The 17,842-nt window shown below is 45.4% G+C and overlaps 2 protein-coding genes across 7 annotated transcripts in view; one reads left to right on the forward strand and one right to left on the reverse strand.

The window, feature by feature from the left end:
- Nucleotides 1–4,431, forward strand: part of FLI1 (Fli-1 proto-oncogene, ETS transcription factor) — a 90,331-nt gene extending 85,900 nt beyond the window's left edge. For all 6 annotated transcript variants that reach the window (XM_051638452.1, XM_051638453.1, XM_051638456.1 and 3 more), the window contains 2 exons: nt 800–847; nt 1,838–4,431. In XM_051638452.1, coding sequence (XP_051494412.1) covers nt 800–847; nt 1,838–2,367 — 578 coding nt within the window. In that variant the 3' untranslated portion in view covers nt 2,368–4,431. The remainder of the gene's footprint in view (nt 1–799; nt 848–1,837) is intronic.
- Nucleotides 4,432–14,866: 10,435 nt separating this feature from the next.
- On the reverse strand, nt 14,867–15,982 carry KCNJ1 (potassium inwardly rectifying channel subfamily J member 1). The gene has a single exon (XM_051638445.1). It carries the CDS (start codon nt 15,980–15,982, stop codon nt 14,867–14,869), a length of 1,116 nt encoding a protein of 371 aa, XP_051494405.1.
- Nucleotides 15,983–17,842: the final 1,860 nt, after the last annotated feature.

Consider the following 17,842-nt stretch of genomic DNA (forward strand, 5'->3'; position numbering starts at 1 on the left):
GTGTTTCCTGCTGGTTTCCCAAAGGGCCTTTGAAAAGCTAAATACCACCTTCTCTGCTTTGCACAGCTGCTTTCTATCCCCCTTTTTTGTTAGGGGGTTGGTTCTTTTGGCATGGATTCAATCCACGAGCAAATGCTATAGATCCAAATCACCAAAACCAGAGAGAAGCAAAGGAGAAGTGTAGAGATTAGGGCTGAGGAGGCCCCACAAAAAGGGAAGGAATTCATTCCTAACAAATGCATTGTGGGGTATTCAAGCAACACTCAGCCTCATTGGAGCCAGTGACAAAACTCCTGTTGCTCCCATTTTTTAGTGCTCTCTTGCTTCAGTAAGGGAGAGCTAGGTGAACATTTTGTTGACCTGAGAGAGAAGCAACCTGGACTGCTAACAAGTGGATTTGAAAATTTCATCTGCTGCCTTGCTTTTTTATGAAGAGAAATAGATATGCTCCTGATTTGTTACTGCTCTACTATCCCACATTTCTTTTTCACATTTGTGTTTTCTAGCTGACACATAAGTGTAGGGTATGTCCAAAGAGATTATGATCTTTGAAAGCAAGTCTGAAACCAGTGCCAGAACCACTGTGCCATTTTGGATTCCATAAATAATTGGTGGTTGTTTGCTAAAAAAAGAAATAAGAAACACATCAAGTCTATTCCAGGCCCTAGGAGAAGAGGCAGTATGAGTAAAGAAAGAAAGTTAAAATCTGAACTGATTTGTAGAGTAAACAATAATGAACTGTTGTTTCTTTTTGATGAAACTTTTTAAAAATCACTTTTGTTCTTGGTTGTTTTTTTAGATCCTTATCAAATCCTGGGGCCTACTAGTAGCCGTCTTGCCAATCCAGGTGAGTTCATCTTTCCATATCAGACCACCATTATCAAAGGGGCTCATTTTCCTTCTGACCTACTGCTCTGGTCTGTGCTGGGGGGGTAGCTGCTGTCCTCTGCCTCTGGGTTAGGCTGCGCGAGCCATTGACCTGAGCTGTGCTCTCACAAGTGCTTTTGCAAAGAGCCTTACAGAAAGTGAGGCAAGTGGTGCAACAGTATTTTTGTCAGGACAAAATCACCATCCTGAATGGTCTCACCCCAAACCAGCGTTCTCTAAGAAGAGTTGTATAGGGGACTTAGATGCTGGTCTCTCAGATTTGCAGTACAGGTTAGTTTTTTTACTCTCTGCTATGGACTGGCAGAATGCAAGACACAAAACATCTCTGAAAGTCACCAAATAATAACTATCCCTACCAGGTCATTTGCAGAAAACAATCCCTGACTTTGGGGATTAAGATCTGGAGTAAAACTTACTTGAACTAAACAAATGTGTGTACCCTGAATGCATGAAAGGAAGCATTCTGGTAAGGCTCTTTACTATTAGTGTAACCATGAGTAATGCTGGGAATCATCTAGTCTGGGCTAACTCCAGTAACATCCAGTTTATGTAACTCAGATCACCAACTGGAAAGAAAACTGTAGGTATCCAAAATATCCATGGTGAACAGTGAGCAACTGAGGGCTAAAAGACACCGTGTCACCCATTCAGTGAAAAGCTCTGCAGAACAGTGTGCTGGGGAAAGCCTGTTTATGAATAGCCCCAAGAATTTAAGGCCAAAGGCAACCATTATGAAATCTAATCTGACCTCAAACTCCTGAGCAGAACAAAGGGTTGACTAACTTGTTTGCTGGGAACAGTTTATCCATTCCTACGCAAGAGTTTCTAAGGCTTGAAGGAGCAGTTCCCAGTAAAGATCGAGATAGTCCTTCTGTTTCCTGCCTTTGTCTTTGCTTTTAAGCAGGAAGCACAATGTCATTTCCTTTCCTCTTTGGCTTGCTCCTGGCAGGGAGCGGGCAGATCCAACTGTGGCAGTTCCTCCTGGAGTTGCTGTCGGACAGTTCCAACGCCAGCTGCATCACGTGGGAAGGGACCAATGGGGAGTTCAAGATGACGGACCCTGATGAAGTTGCCCGGCGCTGGGGGGAACGCAAGAGCAAACCCAACATGAATTATGACAAGCTGAGCCGAGCCCTCCGATACTACTATGATAAGAACATTATGACCAAAGTGCATGGCAAAAGGTATGCCTACAAATTTGACTTCCATGGCATTGCCCAGGCTCTTCAGCCTCATCCCACTGAATCGTCCATGTACAAGTATCCATCAGATCTCTCCTACATGCAGTCTTACCATGCCCACCAGCAGAAGGTGAACTTTGTACCCCCTCACCCTTCTTCTATGCCTGTCACATCATCCAGCTTCTTTGGAGCAGCCTCACCTTATTGGACCTCCCCTGCAGGAAGCATTTATCCAAACCCCAATGTCCCTCGCCATCCCAACGCCCATGTATCACCACACTTGGGCAGCTATTACTAGATGCTTTTATCTTCAAGTGGCCTTTACCAGTCTGGTTGGACTTCTTCTTTACTTCTGGGATTTTTACGGTCTTTTAGGGAAGCCTTAATGGATAATTGTGGCCTTTCTGGGGAAGAATTAAAACTGGATATTGGTTATTCCTGGATCAAACCTTTTACTTTTGTAACTTTGCCTCTTGTGTCTTGGACTGAGAGATGGATGCTTCTTTGGGCCAGTACTCTGCATTTCCTCTGGTTTCTAATGCTTATGTTCTCTGTAGGAATTGACTATGAAGATTGTTCACCATTAGCTTCTTGATGAGAGAAATTTTTAAGGATTCAGAGGCTTTTGATAAGACATAGATCCAACTGTGGGTCGTAGGAAAAGATGACTATGTGGGTTTTTTTCTCACTGTGGAGAGGGTAGGCAATTTGACCATTGAGTGGAGAACGCTGGGCTGCAGGGGACCACAACTGGAATCTTAGCTTTAAGGCAGATGAGGATTTTCACCCAACTGGAAATTAAATATATATATATTCATATATATATATATATATGTACATGTATATTTTAAGAAGTAAAGGGCATTGAAGGAACTCTTCTAGAGTGCACAACTTCATTAGACTGTGTATGAACTCCAGAAACATCAGAAACCAGAACAAAAAAAGTACCCTAATGTCAAGCACAGACATTCCTTGAAAGCAAAAGTGAAGTAAGAGAAGTGACAGCAGGTCCCTGGGCTCTGCCAGAGCCCCAGGGTCGCTCACCGCTACCGATTCGCGAACGCTGCGCGTTTGTCAGACCGTCAGCAAAGGGTCAACAAATCAGAAGGCAAATTACTGTATAAATTATGCAGAGTTATTTTTCCCTATATCTCACAGTTTTAAAAGAAAGATTAAATAAAAACGAGTTGACCTCGGTCACAAATGCAGGTTTGTTTGTTGTTTTGTTTTTTTTTTTTTACTATCAGCTCAGTTGTTTGTGGGTTGTTTTTGTTGTTTTTTTTAAAATGTAATTTGTACATCTTTTCAATCTGTACATTTGGGCTGTAGCTTTGTACTTTTTGCTAAAAAAATAATAAAAAAATAAGACATGAGTAATGTATCGGTTGGAGATAGCCTTGATCCTGCAATTGGGTCCATAATTGACCCCCAAAGTAGCCAGAAACCTTACAGATCTCCCTGGGTTTGTCTAGAGTAGAGACTGTTCTTGTATTAGCTTGTCACAGTTGTCTGCAAATTAACTCCACTTAGCTACCATGTTTGCATCAAAGCTGATTGAAAACATGCACCAGCATTTTAAAACAACTATTTAAATATCTTGTGATTCTTTTGCACCAAAATCTTGAACTTTGGAAAGACCCTCACCACTTCAAAGATTACCAAATCCTTCTCGTAACGTCTTTTTGAAAACTTTCACTAGGGGGTTTTGTTTAAGTCGTAAATGTTCAAGAAGTCTCAACCACCTCTAATTTTGCACATGTTAATTTGATGATCCACAAATGGTGGTTTGGTGCCATTCACAGAAGGGTAAACCACAAGCATTTGTGTTTTAGAACAGATGTCTAAGGGGGGGGGGGGGGATGAGAGTTACATGTACAACCTATTAGCTAAGTTGTATTAACTGGCAAGCAATTAACAGGATCACAAATATCTAGTCTAGACACAACCTCTGGGACTCTGTGTGGGTGCAAGATTTGGTCCATGTGCATCCGATTGCAGGATGAGAGCCTGAAACCAGAACATTCTAGTCTGCTCATAACTTTAAACAGAAGCACTGATGCCATTATTTAACAAAATGGAAAAATAAGATCAAGCTAATCAGTTTAGATCTTAGTGCTTTTGGGATGTTTATAAGTAACATTACTGCAATAATCGCAAAGTTTAAGTATGAAGAAATTACCCATGGAAATGGGGCTTTTGCTACTATATATATGCAATGTACTTTTTGGATATTAAAATATATATAATTTTGCAAGTAATCTTGGTGTTTTTTAAAAAATGTATTAAGTGTTACAATGAAACTGTTGTATGAAGAGGATGATGTAAAAAAATGTGACAAAATAAATGGTGGTTTTCTTCTCTACGGCATCATATTGTCCCACTCTCTCCCTCTCATACCGGCAGATAAAGCATGAACTTTGCCTCTAAATTAAATTTAGCTAAGAGGGAATACAAAGCAGCTCCATGGTAGTGACAATCAGAATCCTGATCACTATAAAACAGTATCCACCTTTTATTAAAGCAAATTTGTGTCTCTGGAGCTGGTGTTTATCAGACCTAATGAAGTGTCTAAACCAGAAACCTGGGCTCCGTCTTTTGTCCATGGAGAGAGAGAGAGAGAGAAAGTGGCAGAGTAGCCCAAGCTGGAGGAGGGGAAGTGCCTGGCAGGAGGGCAGTGGCAGAGCTGGATCAGCCCCTTGCCCGTGCCCCAGCCATGGGGTCCCAGCACTGTGCCCAGTGCCAGGACACACAGAGTCCCTGCCAGTGCCACCACTGACCTCGCAGACATCTCTGTCTGGTTGCTCCTCAGGGTACTCCAGAAGTCACTGACAGAGTGTGCATGTGCAACGCTGTATGTGTTACCAGCCTGCTCATGTTTGTCACCTATCCCCAAACCCCAGGGCAAGCCAGTGCTCCAAAGCATTCCTGAGACAGAGTGAGAGGCTGCAAAAACAAGCACTGCCAAGGAATCTTCTGACTGAGTATAAAGGTCAGGCAAAGGCACTTCCTGTATTTTTGCAGACACACGGTGGTCCTGAGAGATAGCTTGATCTTTCTGCCGATGTGATAAACCCTTAGAAACACATAACTGCACAAGTGCACCACTTCCTTCCTCCACACTCAGCCTTTTGTTGCTAAGTTTCTAGTACAATAGCTTGATTAGCAAGCCTGGGCTTTGAAAACCAGCGATGTTAGTGTGTTCAGCCACCACAGAGCTCTTCCCTTTGTGTATTCAACCATAGTTGCTCAATTTAGTCATAAGAGTGAGTGGTTTTTTGCTTGTGTCTATTGTTTTTCACGTTAGTGCAATCCAGATTCATTCTGGCCATGCACCATCAATAGAAACAGCAAGTATTTCAATCCAGCTTGCCTGCCCGGTTGCCAGTAACATGAAAATCTAAGACTTGAGATCGCACAAAAAATGTCTGAAGGCAGAATGTGAAGGTTATCAGAGTGCAAAGATGACTTTGATAGCAAAATTTGGCCAGCAGGATCCTTGGTGAAAAAAAAAAAAAGGCTTTTGAAAACAACCAACATTTTAAGCATCTGTTTCTGGCTGTCCAACCTGCAGCATCTTGAAGGAGTTTGAGATGGGAAGTGAGCATCAGCAACCACAGCTCAGGTCTTTTCAGCCTCTCCACCTTCATCTTCAGGGTACTTGCTAGTATTTGCTAATATTTAGCTTTAGACAGAGTTTGCAGCCCACTTCAGGCTGCATTCCCAAGGGATAAAGAGAACTTGGAGTAAAGAGCCCTCACACCAGTGTGCCAGACATCCTCAGACTGGTGGGGCACTTCCCGGGCACCTTTTAACATTTCCATAAGATCTCAATAGTTTTACATTCCTCAGGTAAAGAAGAAGTAATGACATCCAGATCAGAGCAGCCCCTTTTGTACCCTAGGGGTGCTCTAGGGGTGATAACAGGGGGACCCCCCTCCCAGCTCAAGTTTCTGGGACACACTGAGAGAATATAAACAAGGAATTTAATAGTACTAATGCTACTTCTTGCTTTTCCCAGGAGGACAAGGCAGATGGAATTCAAGTATTTCAGGCATAAATCAGAAAGTTTACCAAACAGATGGTTGGGATCACATGGTTGTGAGCAGTGAGCCAACAGGGATAGCAGAAAATCTTCTCTGCATCGAAGTCCAGAATTCAAACCTCACCAGGAAACCCCACTCACATTGCAACCAGTGGTAATTTAGCTGTTAATTTCTAGTGATCCATTGAGTGCTTCTGTTCTCCCAAAGTTCAAACACTGAATGGGATCTAGCTTAAATATACCAGACTAAAATTAACTTTACGCTTTGCCTTCTATAAATAGATTGTATATTAAGTAGAACTGGTGATGGCTTTGCAGTCTCTGAACTCCAGCTTCTTCAGCTGGAATCCTTGTGACTGTTTCTATTTGAGATGTTTCTGCCTTGGTGTCTGTGCGTCAGAGGGAGGGAGAACAAGAAGGTATTCTTCTGGCTTAATTATAGACATGAGGTTTAGAACCTGCTTTTAACTATTTTGAAGGTGGCTTTTTATCCCCAGTAAATCACTGCTTAGAGTCTAGAGGCTGGAGCTCCCACCTCAAGCACTTGTTGGATGCTCTCAGATAGGAGAAGCCAAATCCTTCTAGTGTCAAGCAGCTGTGATCACTCCTATCTGTAATCCTCCTATGCCAGAACCCATCCTCTTCTATACCTAAGATTTGTATGTCAACCCTGAGCATGAATTTACAAAAAACTGTGGATTTCTATTGTTAGGAAAGGGATTTCCCCATGCTAAGACCTTCCCGTTAGTAAGGAGAAGGAAGGATTTCTCATCACATCCCCCAGCAAGTCCTAATGAGATGTTAACTATGTGGGAAATTTGCCATAACTTCTGTTGATGTGAATATTGACGTGAAACTGGACTTATCCGGTAATATTTTATGTGCACTCTTACTGTTCACAATGACAGTAAATGACTAAAAGCCTGAAGCTTTGTAATAAAAGCACTGATGATCCCAGCTGCTGTTTCCCACCCCTACTGTCAGGAGAAAAGAGCCATCAGGCTGTAAATTCTGGGTTAAAGGAGCCCGCTTCACTTTATTATACTGTTACAATAATAGATTTTTTTTTACAGGCTGCTTTGCTGTGCTCATACAGGATTTTTAATGACCTCTGTGAAATTAGTGTGTTAGCCTTCAGCCTGCTTCAGTTCTCCCCCATCAGACTGAGTGTGGCTGCATTTGGTGTTAATTAGAGCTGCAGCCTACAGACACGTCAGGGGCTGTGGTTTATAAATTCACTTGAAAGACCCTGTTTGTATACTTTTGCACAATACTTAGCATAACATATATATTATGATTTTAATCTGTAAAAGCAGATGCAAATAGAGCTCAGACTTTTCTATCATATTAGGAAAGAGAGACCCTTGACTAAGGTCATACAAAGAGTGATACATCACACAGAACTGAGGTTGTGGGTTATGATTTTTTCAGCTACCAAGGTAGAAATCCCTGCATGTCAGGCTCAGACTCTGCTATCATATCAGATGTTAACTAGAGATCCCCAGCAGAACTCAGCTCTTCAGGCTCCAAGAGCAGAGAACAGACCCTGATACTAAACCCACTAAAAAGAAGCAGAAGAAGGAAAAGCAGCTTTGAGGCCACCCCAGCCATGTCCCTCGTCCCTGGCAGTGGGGAGCCAGCTGTCCCCAGTGGGGCACAGCACAGGCAGCTGTGACAGGGCCTCCGTGTCTGCAGCTGAGCTGCCCCTTCAGCCTCTACAAATACCTGCAGCAAACAGGTGGGGAGGCTTTTTGGGACGGGGGTAGTTTGCTCAGAGGAGGGGGCCTTGCTACTTCTCTAGAAGGCAGAAAAGGATGAAGATTTGTTCTTCTTAAATTATAGTTGCTGCAGGAGGAAGAATGACCTGGGATCTCTGGCAGTTTTGTGCACAGCTATTTCAACACAAGATCTTGCTTCTTCCTTTCCCAGAACTGCTGCAAACTTACTTGCTTTGGCTTTTTGTTAACTTTTTGTCTCCTGGAGCTGTAAAGTCTGATGCTGGATCTACTTTACCTTCCCTGCTGCTGCAGAGCACTGTGCAGAAGCCAAAGGAGTCTCCTCTGCTGCTGGCAGGTCACACGTGGGGACAAACATCACCTCCAGCCCCTGAAGAACAAAGAGCCCTGTCCCGGGTGAGGAGCCCTGGCCCGGGTGAGGGAGCCTTGGTCACCAGGTCTCAGCCGTGCGTGCTGGGGACACTGGTGCAGGGCAGCCCAGGTGCTGGCAGGGCAGCCCAGGTGCTGGCAGGGCTGAGTGCCCGGGGTTGGAGTGTGTCCCGGCCGTGCCAGGCTCTGGGCTGGGGCTCTGCCCTCCCTCTTAGTGTTTTGGAAGAGTAGCCCTGTAAGGATTGACTGGCTAAGGACACTTTGGTGGTGTTTGCAAAGCTCCTGGCACAGCAGCATGAAAGGATGAGTTGAACTTCCAGATACTCTCAGGTGATAACAACGGTTTGACAAACGTTGCTACAGCAGCACTGAAGCCTTTGCAGGAGTTTCTGTCGGCTCCGTGAGTTGCCAGGAACAGCTTCCAAACCTGAGGGCGCCTCAGGTGAACAGAGACTGGGCCCTGTTGTGAAACTAACATCGAGATAGAACTCGAAGCTTCCCAAGGTGGCCTGTGGTGTTTGCTTTTTTCTAACAGCTGGGGAAACTGAGGCTCACAGCAGGGTGCAGTGACTTGCCTGATGGAATATTGGTCTCCTCAGACCCAGCCTCGCTGTTACGAACCCCCCCACACACCTACTGCAGACTCTGTTAAGGGGCTTTAGATGCCACTGCAGATGTGATGTTTACAGCCCCCAGCCCTCCACTTACACATCACCTCTGAATTCACTGCAGTGAATTAAGCCTCCCAACACTTCTGTGAAGTGCCTGAATGTATCCAGCCAGCAGCGCTCATGCCAAAAATAAGTCACTAAATGCCTTAAACTTTGTGTCGTAAAAGAGGGAGCAGTCTCAATAAATTATTACTTTGTGCTTTCAAGATTGCCTTGGTTTGCTGTGTGAAGTTTGGTGTGCGGGCTGGGCTGGGGCTGTGCTGGGTGTGCTGGCTGTGCTGTGCTGGTTGTGCAGTGCTGGTTGTGCTGGCTGTGCTGTGCTGGCTGTGCTGGCTGTGCGGTGCTGTGCTGGTTGTACTGGGCTGTGCAGGGCTGGGCTGTGCTGGCTGTGCGGTGCTGTGCTGGTTGTACTGGGCTGTGCGGGGCTGTGCTGGCTGTGTGGTGCTGTGCTGGTTGTACTGGGCTGTGCAGGGCTGGGCTGTGCTGGCTGTGCGGTGCTGTGCTGGTTGTACTGGGCTGTGCGGGGCTGTGCTGGCTGTGCTGGCTGTGCGGGGCTGGGCTGTGCTGGCTGTGCTGGCAGTGCGGGGCTGGGCTGTGTGGGGCTGTGCTGGCTGTGCTGGCTGTGCTGTCTGTGCTGGCCGTGCGGGCTGGGCTGTGCTGGCTGTGCTGGCAGTGCGGGGCTGGGCTGTGTGGGGCTGTGCTGGCTGTGCTGGCTGTGCTGGCCGTGCGGGGCTGGGCTGTGCTGGCTGTGCGGGGCTGTGCGGGCTGTGCTGGCCGTGCGGGGCCGGGCTGTGCTGGCTGTGCGGGGCTGTGCTGGCTGTGCGGGGCTGTGCTGGCCGTGCTGGCTGTGCGGGGCTGTGCTGTGCTGGCTGTGCTGGCCGTGCTGGCCGTGCGGGGCTGTGCTGGCCGTGCGGGGCTGGGCTGTGCTGGCCGTGCTGGCTGTGCTGGCCGTGCGGGGCTGTGCTGGCCGTGCGGGGCTGGGCTGTGCTGGCCGTGCGGGGCTGTGCTGTGCTGGCTGTGCGGGGCCGGGCTGTGCTGGCCGTGCGGGGCTGGGCTGTGCTGGCCGTGCGGGGCTGGGCTGTGCTGGCCGTGCCGCTATCTGCAGGTGAGCGCTGCCATCCAGCGGCAGCGAGGCAGAAGGCACGCAGGGCAAGGCTGGGATCTCTCTGGCAGGACCCCTGCGTGGTCTCCAGCACTCGCGCCTGCCCGGCTGGTGGTTTGTCATGCCAGTATAACGCGGTCACTCGGTCTCTGCAGAGCTTGCTTGGGATGCAGTCGCCCAGGAGAATACGGCTTCAATATTGTCCATGCTGAAATTCGGCCGGCAGCATGCAAATCAAGAGGTGTTGTTTCATTTCCAGCCTCCCCTTGCTTGTCCACCTCCCTGGAGCAAAGAGAGTTTATGTCTGTATTGTGCAGCAGGGAGTTTGTTCAAGTCATAGGCTTCCCCACACGGATGCTTCCACCACAGGAATGTCAACTTGGCCTCAGGAAAACATTGTGTACTCCAGCAGCCACGGAGAGAGGGCTTTGGCCTTCCTCACTCTCGTTCCAGTGACGCTGTCATGGGATCATACGTGATTTAGGGCCAGTGATGGTGTTGTGATAGAGGTTCTCCAGGCTGGAGCAAGAAGCTGTAGGCACAGACTCACCAGAGGGTTTAGGAACTTGCTCAGCTCCCCCCATGGCAGGGCCTCTGCTCACATCCCTTGTGCTGTGCTGTGGTTTCTCCTGCTTGCGTGGGGAACAGGAATCGGCAGCACCAAGGCAGTTAGAGGTGGGGGTGAGCTGAAGGGGGCAAAATAAAAGGGAAGGGGAAATAAAGGCTCTTCCCAGCTGATTTCAGATGGGTCTGACCACATTAGTTTGCTGCCTAGAGAGAGGAAAGAGGATATGACACCTCAGCTGCTCTCACTTGTGTCGAGGCTTTGCACGCTGCTGACTTGTTTATGGGGGAGCAGTTGAGTTTACAAGGAAGTGTGTAGATGCAGAATTACCCAGGCAGTTGCTGTGAGCTGGTACACAGTGCTCTGCCACGTTCCAGCAGTGCAAGTCAGTGTGAGTATCTAAACAGTTTGTCAGGGTTTGGTTTATTATTATTATTTAGGGGTCTCTCTTCACTAGTTGCTACCAGAGAGTGTTTGGAGACAGCTAACTAGCATATGTCAGTTTACAAAAAAGCAGTTGTTTTAATTCATGGCCCTTTCTCCAGCAGTCAGCAGGATGCCTTATTCATTTGCCAGCAGGAGGGTACATCTATTTCAAAATGATTGAAATATTACGCACAGCTTGAATGAATGTTTAAAATAAATACAGTAGAAGAAACATGTTGTTTGTGAAATGAGAAGATAAATTAAGTTTAGTGCAGACACATTATTCACAAGCCTAGCTGCTTGGCTAACACATTCACAGATAAATCCTTTGGGCCTTCCTCCAGTAAGAAGTGCAAGGTTTGATCTCTTCTCCTGAGGACACAGGACTTTGCTTTGCATTGACGAGGCTGTTGGCCTCCATGGCACGTTCCACTGTGTGGACAGGACTAATTGCTGCTGTAACAGCACAGGCTGCAGACAGGGAGGGAGAAGAGAACCATAAGGCTCTAGAAGAAAGCTGTGGAGACGTAAAAATGAAACAGTGTCACGGGTAAAGAAATTAGTCTTTGTTTTCCAGTATCGGGTCTGTGGTTCCCTTCAGCCACTTCTGCTCAGCAAGATTACGTTTATTTTCATCCTTTTAACTGAACTTTCTTTTAATGGCAGTAGGGGTGACAGCCCCCAAAATAGACTTCCTGTAGAGTCTGTCCTGAGTGGCACTGTGTGCCCCATGTCTCCCGATAACCCTTTTTCCCTGCCCTGGGCCTTTATCTCTGTGGTGACAAACAGCCCTCTCTGGACAGAAAGAGGAAATTCCACTCATTGTTCTCCTGCTGCTGGGCTGTGACTACAGTGCTCTGTGCTCTGTTGGTGCACCACTGGCAGGCGTTGCCTGAAGTGACAATCAGCAGCAGGACCATGGCAGGAGGGTTTCATTCCTACATTCCCCTTTAGGTCCCAGTACGATCCCCCTCTAATGAAGCTTTATGGCTCAGCCATGGCCCTGACAACTTTGGATATGTCCCCCTCATATCTTCTCTGTGCCGTAGCCAGACCTGCCTCTGTAACACCAAACCATGCAAATGACTACGCTCCACCTTCCCTTGCTGTAGGCAGCACAGCTTGCTCTTGAGGCAAGGGTAACTTAGAATAGAATGAACAACAGGTAACCATCCCTGCAGTGAGCTCAAGTATCTTCTATTTGAGTTCTGGCAGGGCTTCATACTTCTAGACATGAATAATGCCCCCTCACACTTGTGCAGTAGAGGCACAGGGTAGAGGGCTAGAAAAGCTGTGTCATAAACACAGAGTTAGAATTTTGAGATGGCTTTCCAAGGGCAGTGCCTGGAAGTGCATTCTTTAGGAACACTCTAAACTTTGGAGGATGTACATCACCTCTTGGACAGGCACTGGAATAGTATCTGGTAATTTCCTCCCCCCCCCCCCCCCCCCCCCCCAAGCACTAACAACCCAAACCAGCTTTACTTAATGGAGTCTTTCCAGTCTCATTGCATAGCTGGTAGGACCTTTTAGACGGATTTCCTATTGCCTTGGGTTTTTGAACAATTAAGACTATCTTTCTACTTCTATTAAGGTTATCTTGGTGCACCTCTAGTCCCAGGGGTAAGGGGTATCACTTGTGAGCCCTGAATACTGCCAGTGCTGCTTTCTAGGGAAGGTTTACACAGGGCAACTCCACAGGAAGCCTAGGAAGGAAATGTGGCAGCAGCTATGGAAGGACTGAGCAGCACAGTAGCCTTTTGGTTCAGACAAGCCTGTGACTCGAGAGAATTCGTTTCCCTTCCCTGCTCGTTCTTAGCAGGTGCTGTGAATGGGCACTGATCACTGGCTGTGCTTTCATGGTGCCATTCAGAGTGGAGGAGAAGACAACTGGCCTTCCAAACAGAGACTCTGAGGTGCAGTAACGGTTGGAGGGGCTCATGTGCAGTGGTGATTGGGACTGTAGAAATACTTTTTCAGTTGGGAATGTTACTTTGCAAGGCTGCAAAACAAGTACACTTAAGACACTGGGCAATAGATGTGAAATACCTTGAAGGCTTCACTGGTGGTTCTTGCATTACGTAGTTTCAGCCACAGTGCAGCTATTTCTAGTAACTGGTGTGTGATGAGAACGGAACTCTTTGCGCTGACCTTTCCAGTTGAAGCGAAGAAGGGTGTAACAGTGGTGTATTGACAAGAGGAAAGACTGAGACAGTTGAGAATTGCCTTTTAAAGTGCTTTAGTGACACAATTGGTCATAACATTGTTCTTTGTACAGCGTAAGTACTCTATGTCCCATGTTACAGATGGCAAATCTGAGATACATAATAAAGTGATTTGTTCTGAACCAACAAAGAAGTTGATCCCACCCTGGGACCGAGACCTCAACGTTCTTGGTTCCCAGAGTTTGATTTCCATACTCACATTATGTTTGTTTGCAAAATAACTTTGTCTTGTCTTCATTTGACCTGCTTAATTCTCCCCTTTTTTTATTTAAATCTACTGAGTCCAGCAGATTTTAAGAAGGTGCTTCCATTTTACCACAGTGTTGAAAACAGATGAGCTGGGAAGGGTTCCCAATATTCGCTCTCTTTGCTCTGCCATTTCAACTCTCAGCAAAAGAAGTAGCTGCAGGTGGGAAGGAAGGCTACAAGGAAGTGGAAATTCACCAAAGTTATCGAAGCTTCTTGTTGTGCTTGAAATTTGTATGTGAAAAATCATACCCAGAAAATGTTCACCACTACTTAGCTACCACTGAGTAGAACCAGTTTCCTGTAGGGATGCACATTTTGCTGTGGTGAGATGAACGGTTTGGAATGAAATCTGAAGCCTGGTGTTGGTGGGAGGCTCCTCTGCTGTGTTTTTGGTATAACAAGACCTTTGTGCTTCAAAGAAAAGATAATCTGTGTATGCATTGTGGATTTTTTGTAGGATACATCTAGAGCTGGGAATTTCCTCTCTTCTCCCAGTGGATTGCTCCTCTGCCAGGTGTGAAGCAATCAATGTGTTCTTCATCTCCTCACTGTGGCTTCACCTTCTTTCTGGATAGTTGTATTCAGCTGTTTCCTGATTTCACAGTTAGCCAGCTCCTGGGGAAGTGGAGAGAAGAGTATCTCAAGGGTGAGACAGCTAGGACTAAGCTGTAAAATTCCTCCTCTCCCTTAGTAGGCTTCTACTTCTTGTCTTTTCATTTTTCATTTCCATTTGGCTATTTTCCCCTGAAAGGAATCAAAGGCTTTCACAGGAGAGAAGTGATTTTACGGAGTTCTAGATGCAGCAGGATGGATCAATCTGTCTTTTCCAGCTTCCTAAGCTTGTACCATCCCTTGATGCTCCATTCCTGTAGATGTACCAGCCTCAAAGAAAGAAAGAAGGAATTGTTTCAAAATGTTCAAAAGTGCTCAGGTGTTCCAGAGCCAAAGAGTCTGCTTTCATAGAGGACTTTGGCAACCAGAAACATACATTTTTGGGGGGTTTTGGCTTCTAAGTCCCATAGGTTTCTTTAGCTTTGTCTTCTGTATTCTCATGTTCTAATTCCAACATCTTTAATATGTCCCAAAGTTTCTCCCCTTCTTTTCAGGCTTTTTAAGTCTCACGTGCCTCTGGGAACTTAAGTGAGCTGGACATTCCAACATAGCAGCTTCATAAAATGTCCTATAGGTATAAAAATACAAATTCTATGAAATAATATATATATAGTATAGTTAAATAGTGTTCTGGAGATCACTGGTATTCTGCTTCTCTTTGATTTGAGGCTTTTGATAAGATAAAGGTTGTTTTAGAGTAAAAACAAACCTGTGTTTCTTTTTTGTTTTGCTAAGTTATTAATCCTCTCAAGATTGAACTCATTACCACAAACACTATACAGTCCCCTGAACATCTGGAACTACATTTTTGTGTCACTGGTTTCACTAACTTCTGACAAGACAAAACCGGGATTGTCATAACCTTTCTTTTCTTTGGCTTTAGCTTCTTTCTCATTGTAGAGACAGAAGGCACAGTGGGGAGTCTCCACAGCTACTGTCTTGCTGAAGTTCTGGAAGTCTACTCTGTATTTCCCTTCTTTGGTCTTGGACACAATGGGAGCAAAGCGATAACCCCAGAGCACCTCTTCTGGGATGTAGGATGTCCTCACTTGACAGGTAGCACTAGTGGCTTCAACAGTGCCATCTAAAAACACCACCAATTCAAAATCCTGCTGCAGAATGGTTTCTGCTGCCATGTGGAAGAACGGACTGTTCTTGTCTATGATATGATAAATAGTCAAGGGGGAAATGAAGAAGAGATTCTCATTGCCAGCATCAACTATAAATTCTATGTTGACCTGGTCCAAAATGATTGTTTCTCCTTCTGGAGTGATAGTGGTCTTCAGAAGTTTTCCATAGATGTGACTCCCAATCAGCAGGCTCTTCCTGAGGTTTGCCACCCGAATGAGGAGGCAGAGCTTCCCACCACGTTTGCTGATGACAGCGTTCTTGCTGAAGGTGATGGTCTTAGCCCGGTTCTTGGACCTCGATATCTTGGCCAAGATGGCACCACACATAAAAGAATTGATGATTACCCCCAAGATAGACTGGAAGATGAGCAGGAAAATGGCAGTGGCACATTGTTCTGTGACACATCTGAAGCCATAACCGATGGTTACCTGGGTCTCCAAGGAGAAGAGGAAAGCTGAAGTCAGCCCGTTGATATTCTCAACGCAGGGGGTGTGATTTATGGAAGGATTAAATTCTGGAAGATCTTTGTGTATGTATGCCACAACGTACCAGAGGAGACCAAACAGAAACCAGCTGCCTAGGAATGCTGAAATGAAGATAGTCATTTTGTATCTCCACCTGAGATCCAGGATAGTTGTCCATATATCAATCAAAAAGACAAACCTTGACTGTTCTACATTGCCAAACTCTATGTTACACCTTCCATCTTTAGAGACAAGCCTTGCTCTCCGCCGGCTGCGCTCCCTGAGGTGGCTGGTGAAGCGTTTCCGGAGGTAGCTGAACATTCCCTCTGCTGCTCGTGTTCTGGAGAGTGAGAAATAATAAACACTATGGGTAATGCAGGTGTCATTTATACCTGCAGGCGAGAAGTAGATTCTGACCAAGTCTCAAGACACTTGTTTAGGAAAAAGTTCTATAATTTGCATATTTTCCCTCAGCTGGTGGGGAAAAGTTCCAGTAAGTATATGAGGAAACTAACAGGTTCTTGCCTAAGGAGCATTCCAGCAAAAAATAACCATTTTTGCCTTGCTCAGTAAACTTAAAACCAGTCAACTGTTAATATTGTCCTCTGCTTAGTTGAATAAGTGGAGGCACAGAGAAGCAGGTAACTTCATCATGGATATACATTGGGAAAACTGGTGAGGAGTGGCTGAATTTTGAGGTTGTTCTACTTTTTAGAAGATCAAGCAGAGCCTGTTTATGCAAGTGTGTCTACATGGGCATTAGGAGACCCTGAATATGACATGGGTAGTGAATTTAGGAAGAAATCAGAGTATATGCAAAAAGCATAATTAAGCCAGAGATGTTGTTACTTTTAGTGTAGATAGATTGGGTTTGAAGTTTTGGATTTCAGACTCTGGAAACCTGGGGGCTTTGTAATTGTTTGCTACTGGTATTTAACTGCTTCTTTACCCTTCCCAATAGAAAGTGACACTAAAATGACCCTTAGGAATTATTTTGGGTTTTTTAGAAGCAAGCTAAAGATGCTGTAACACTTACCTGAAACACTACATCATATCAACCCAGGCTTCCTTTTTGGCTAGGAGTAGAATGCTTAGGCTCAAATTGTTGTCAAATGGTCTGCCCCTATTTTGCTTGATTTCAGGGATTAATAATGTGCTTAAATATCTGTGGCAAGAGTTGTTTAACTCTCTTGAGCCCTAATTTCATGTATCCAAAATGGTGATAATCCACAGGAATGCAGTCAATTAGATACACTGATGTGAGCTATGTAGTATGAAATTTCTCATTTAACTTCAGCTGTTTATATGTCCAGTAATTGCCTGTGCCAGTTGTGCTGCTGACTCCAGATTGACAGCAAAGGAAACGTGCACCCTCAGAGGGTTTGCTTCTCTTGTCACCCAGTTGTTTTATGAAGGAAGGAACTGCTGTTTGGCAAAGCCTCTTTCCTTTACTCATAGGCATCTAGATTAACTTAGAGAAGCTGCCTGATGTTTTAGTTGGCTCAAACAGAAATCCTTCAGTTAGATACAGTTGTGGGGGCCAGAGAAAGCCCTTAGATATAATCAGTAATAAAGGGAAAATACTAAATTAACAGTCATGGAGTTCAAGTACAAATTTTGTAAAGCCAGAAGTGAATTATATTATTTAATGTTCTTGTTTGTATCAACAGCCCTGAGAATGAATTGTCTCATGCAGTTGCCTTCTTTCTACACTCAGACACTGTTTTCCTCTGCTCATTAAAATTAGAATGAAAAAAATCAAGGTCACTTCTGTTGTAGTGTAGCTTTTCACTGTTTTAAGCATTTGCTGTTGAATTTATTGGTTGTGAATGTGTCTGATAAAGGTTAAACTTTAAGCACGTATCCAAGGGGGGGAACTGAGGTCACTTTCTAAACTATCCTCAAGTTTTATTTTCCTGATGCACTTTTGATACGTTCACGTTAATGCAGAGTTTGAACAAAATTAAAATATTTCTGTGCAGCACACTATTCAAAATAATTTTCTAGTAATTCTGATGCCCCTATTGTGCAAACACAAGCAGCTTCAGCTGTCAGTGACATTCACTTTGGCCTCTCCTGCAGGCCTGCGAACACTGTCATCACCAGCACAGTGTGCAAGGCACTGCGGAGCCTCACTCTGCATCATGAGCTCAGGCACACACCTGGGTACAGGCTGCAGCA

This window comes from Apus apus, chromosome 22 (genome assembly GCF_020740795.1).
Source record: "Apus apus isolate bApuApu2 chromosome 22, bApuApu2.pri.cur, whole genome shotgun sequence".
Lineage (NCBI taxonomy): Eukaryota > Metazoa > Chordata > Aves > Apodiformes > Apodidae > Apus > Apus apus.

Coding starts and splice junctions, on each gene's coding strand:
- KCNJ1 (XM_051638445.1), bottom strand. CDS start 15,982: ATGTTCAGCTACCTCCGGAAACGCTTCACCAGCCACCTCAGGGAGCGC.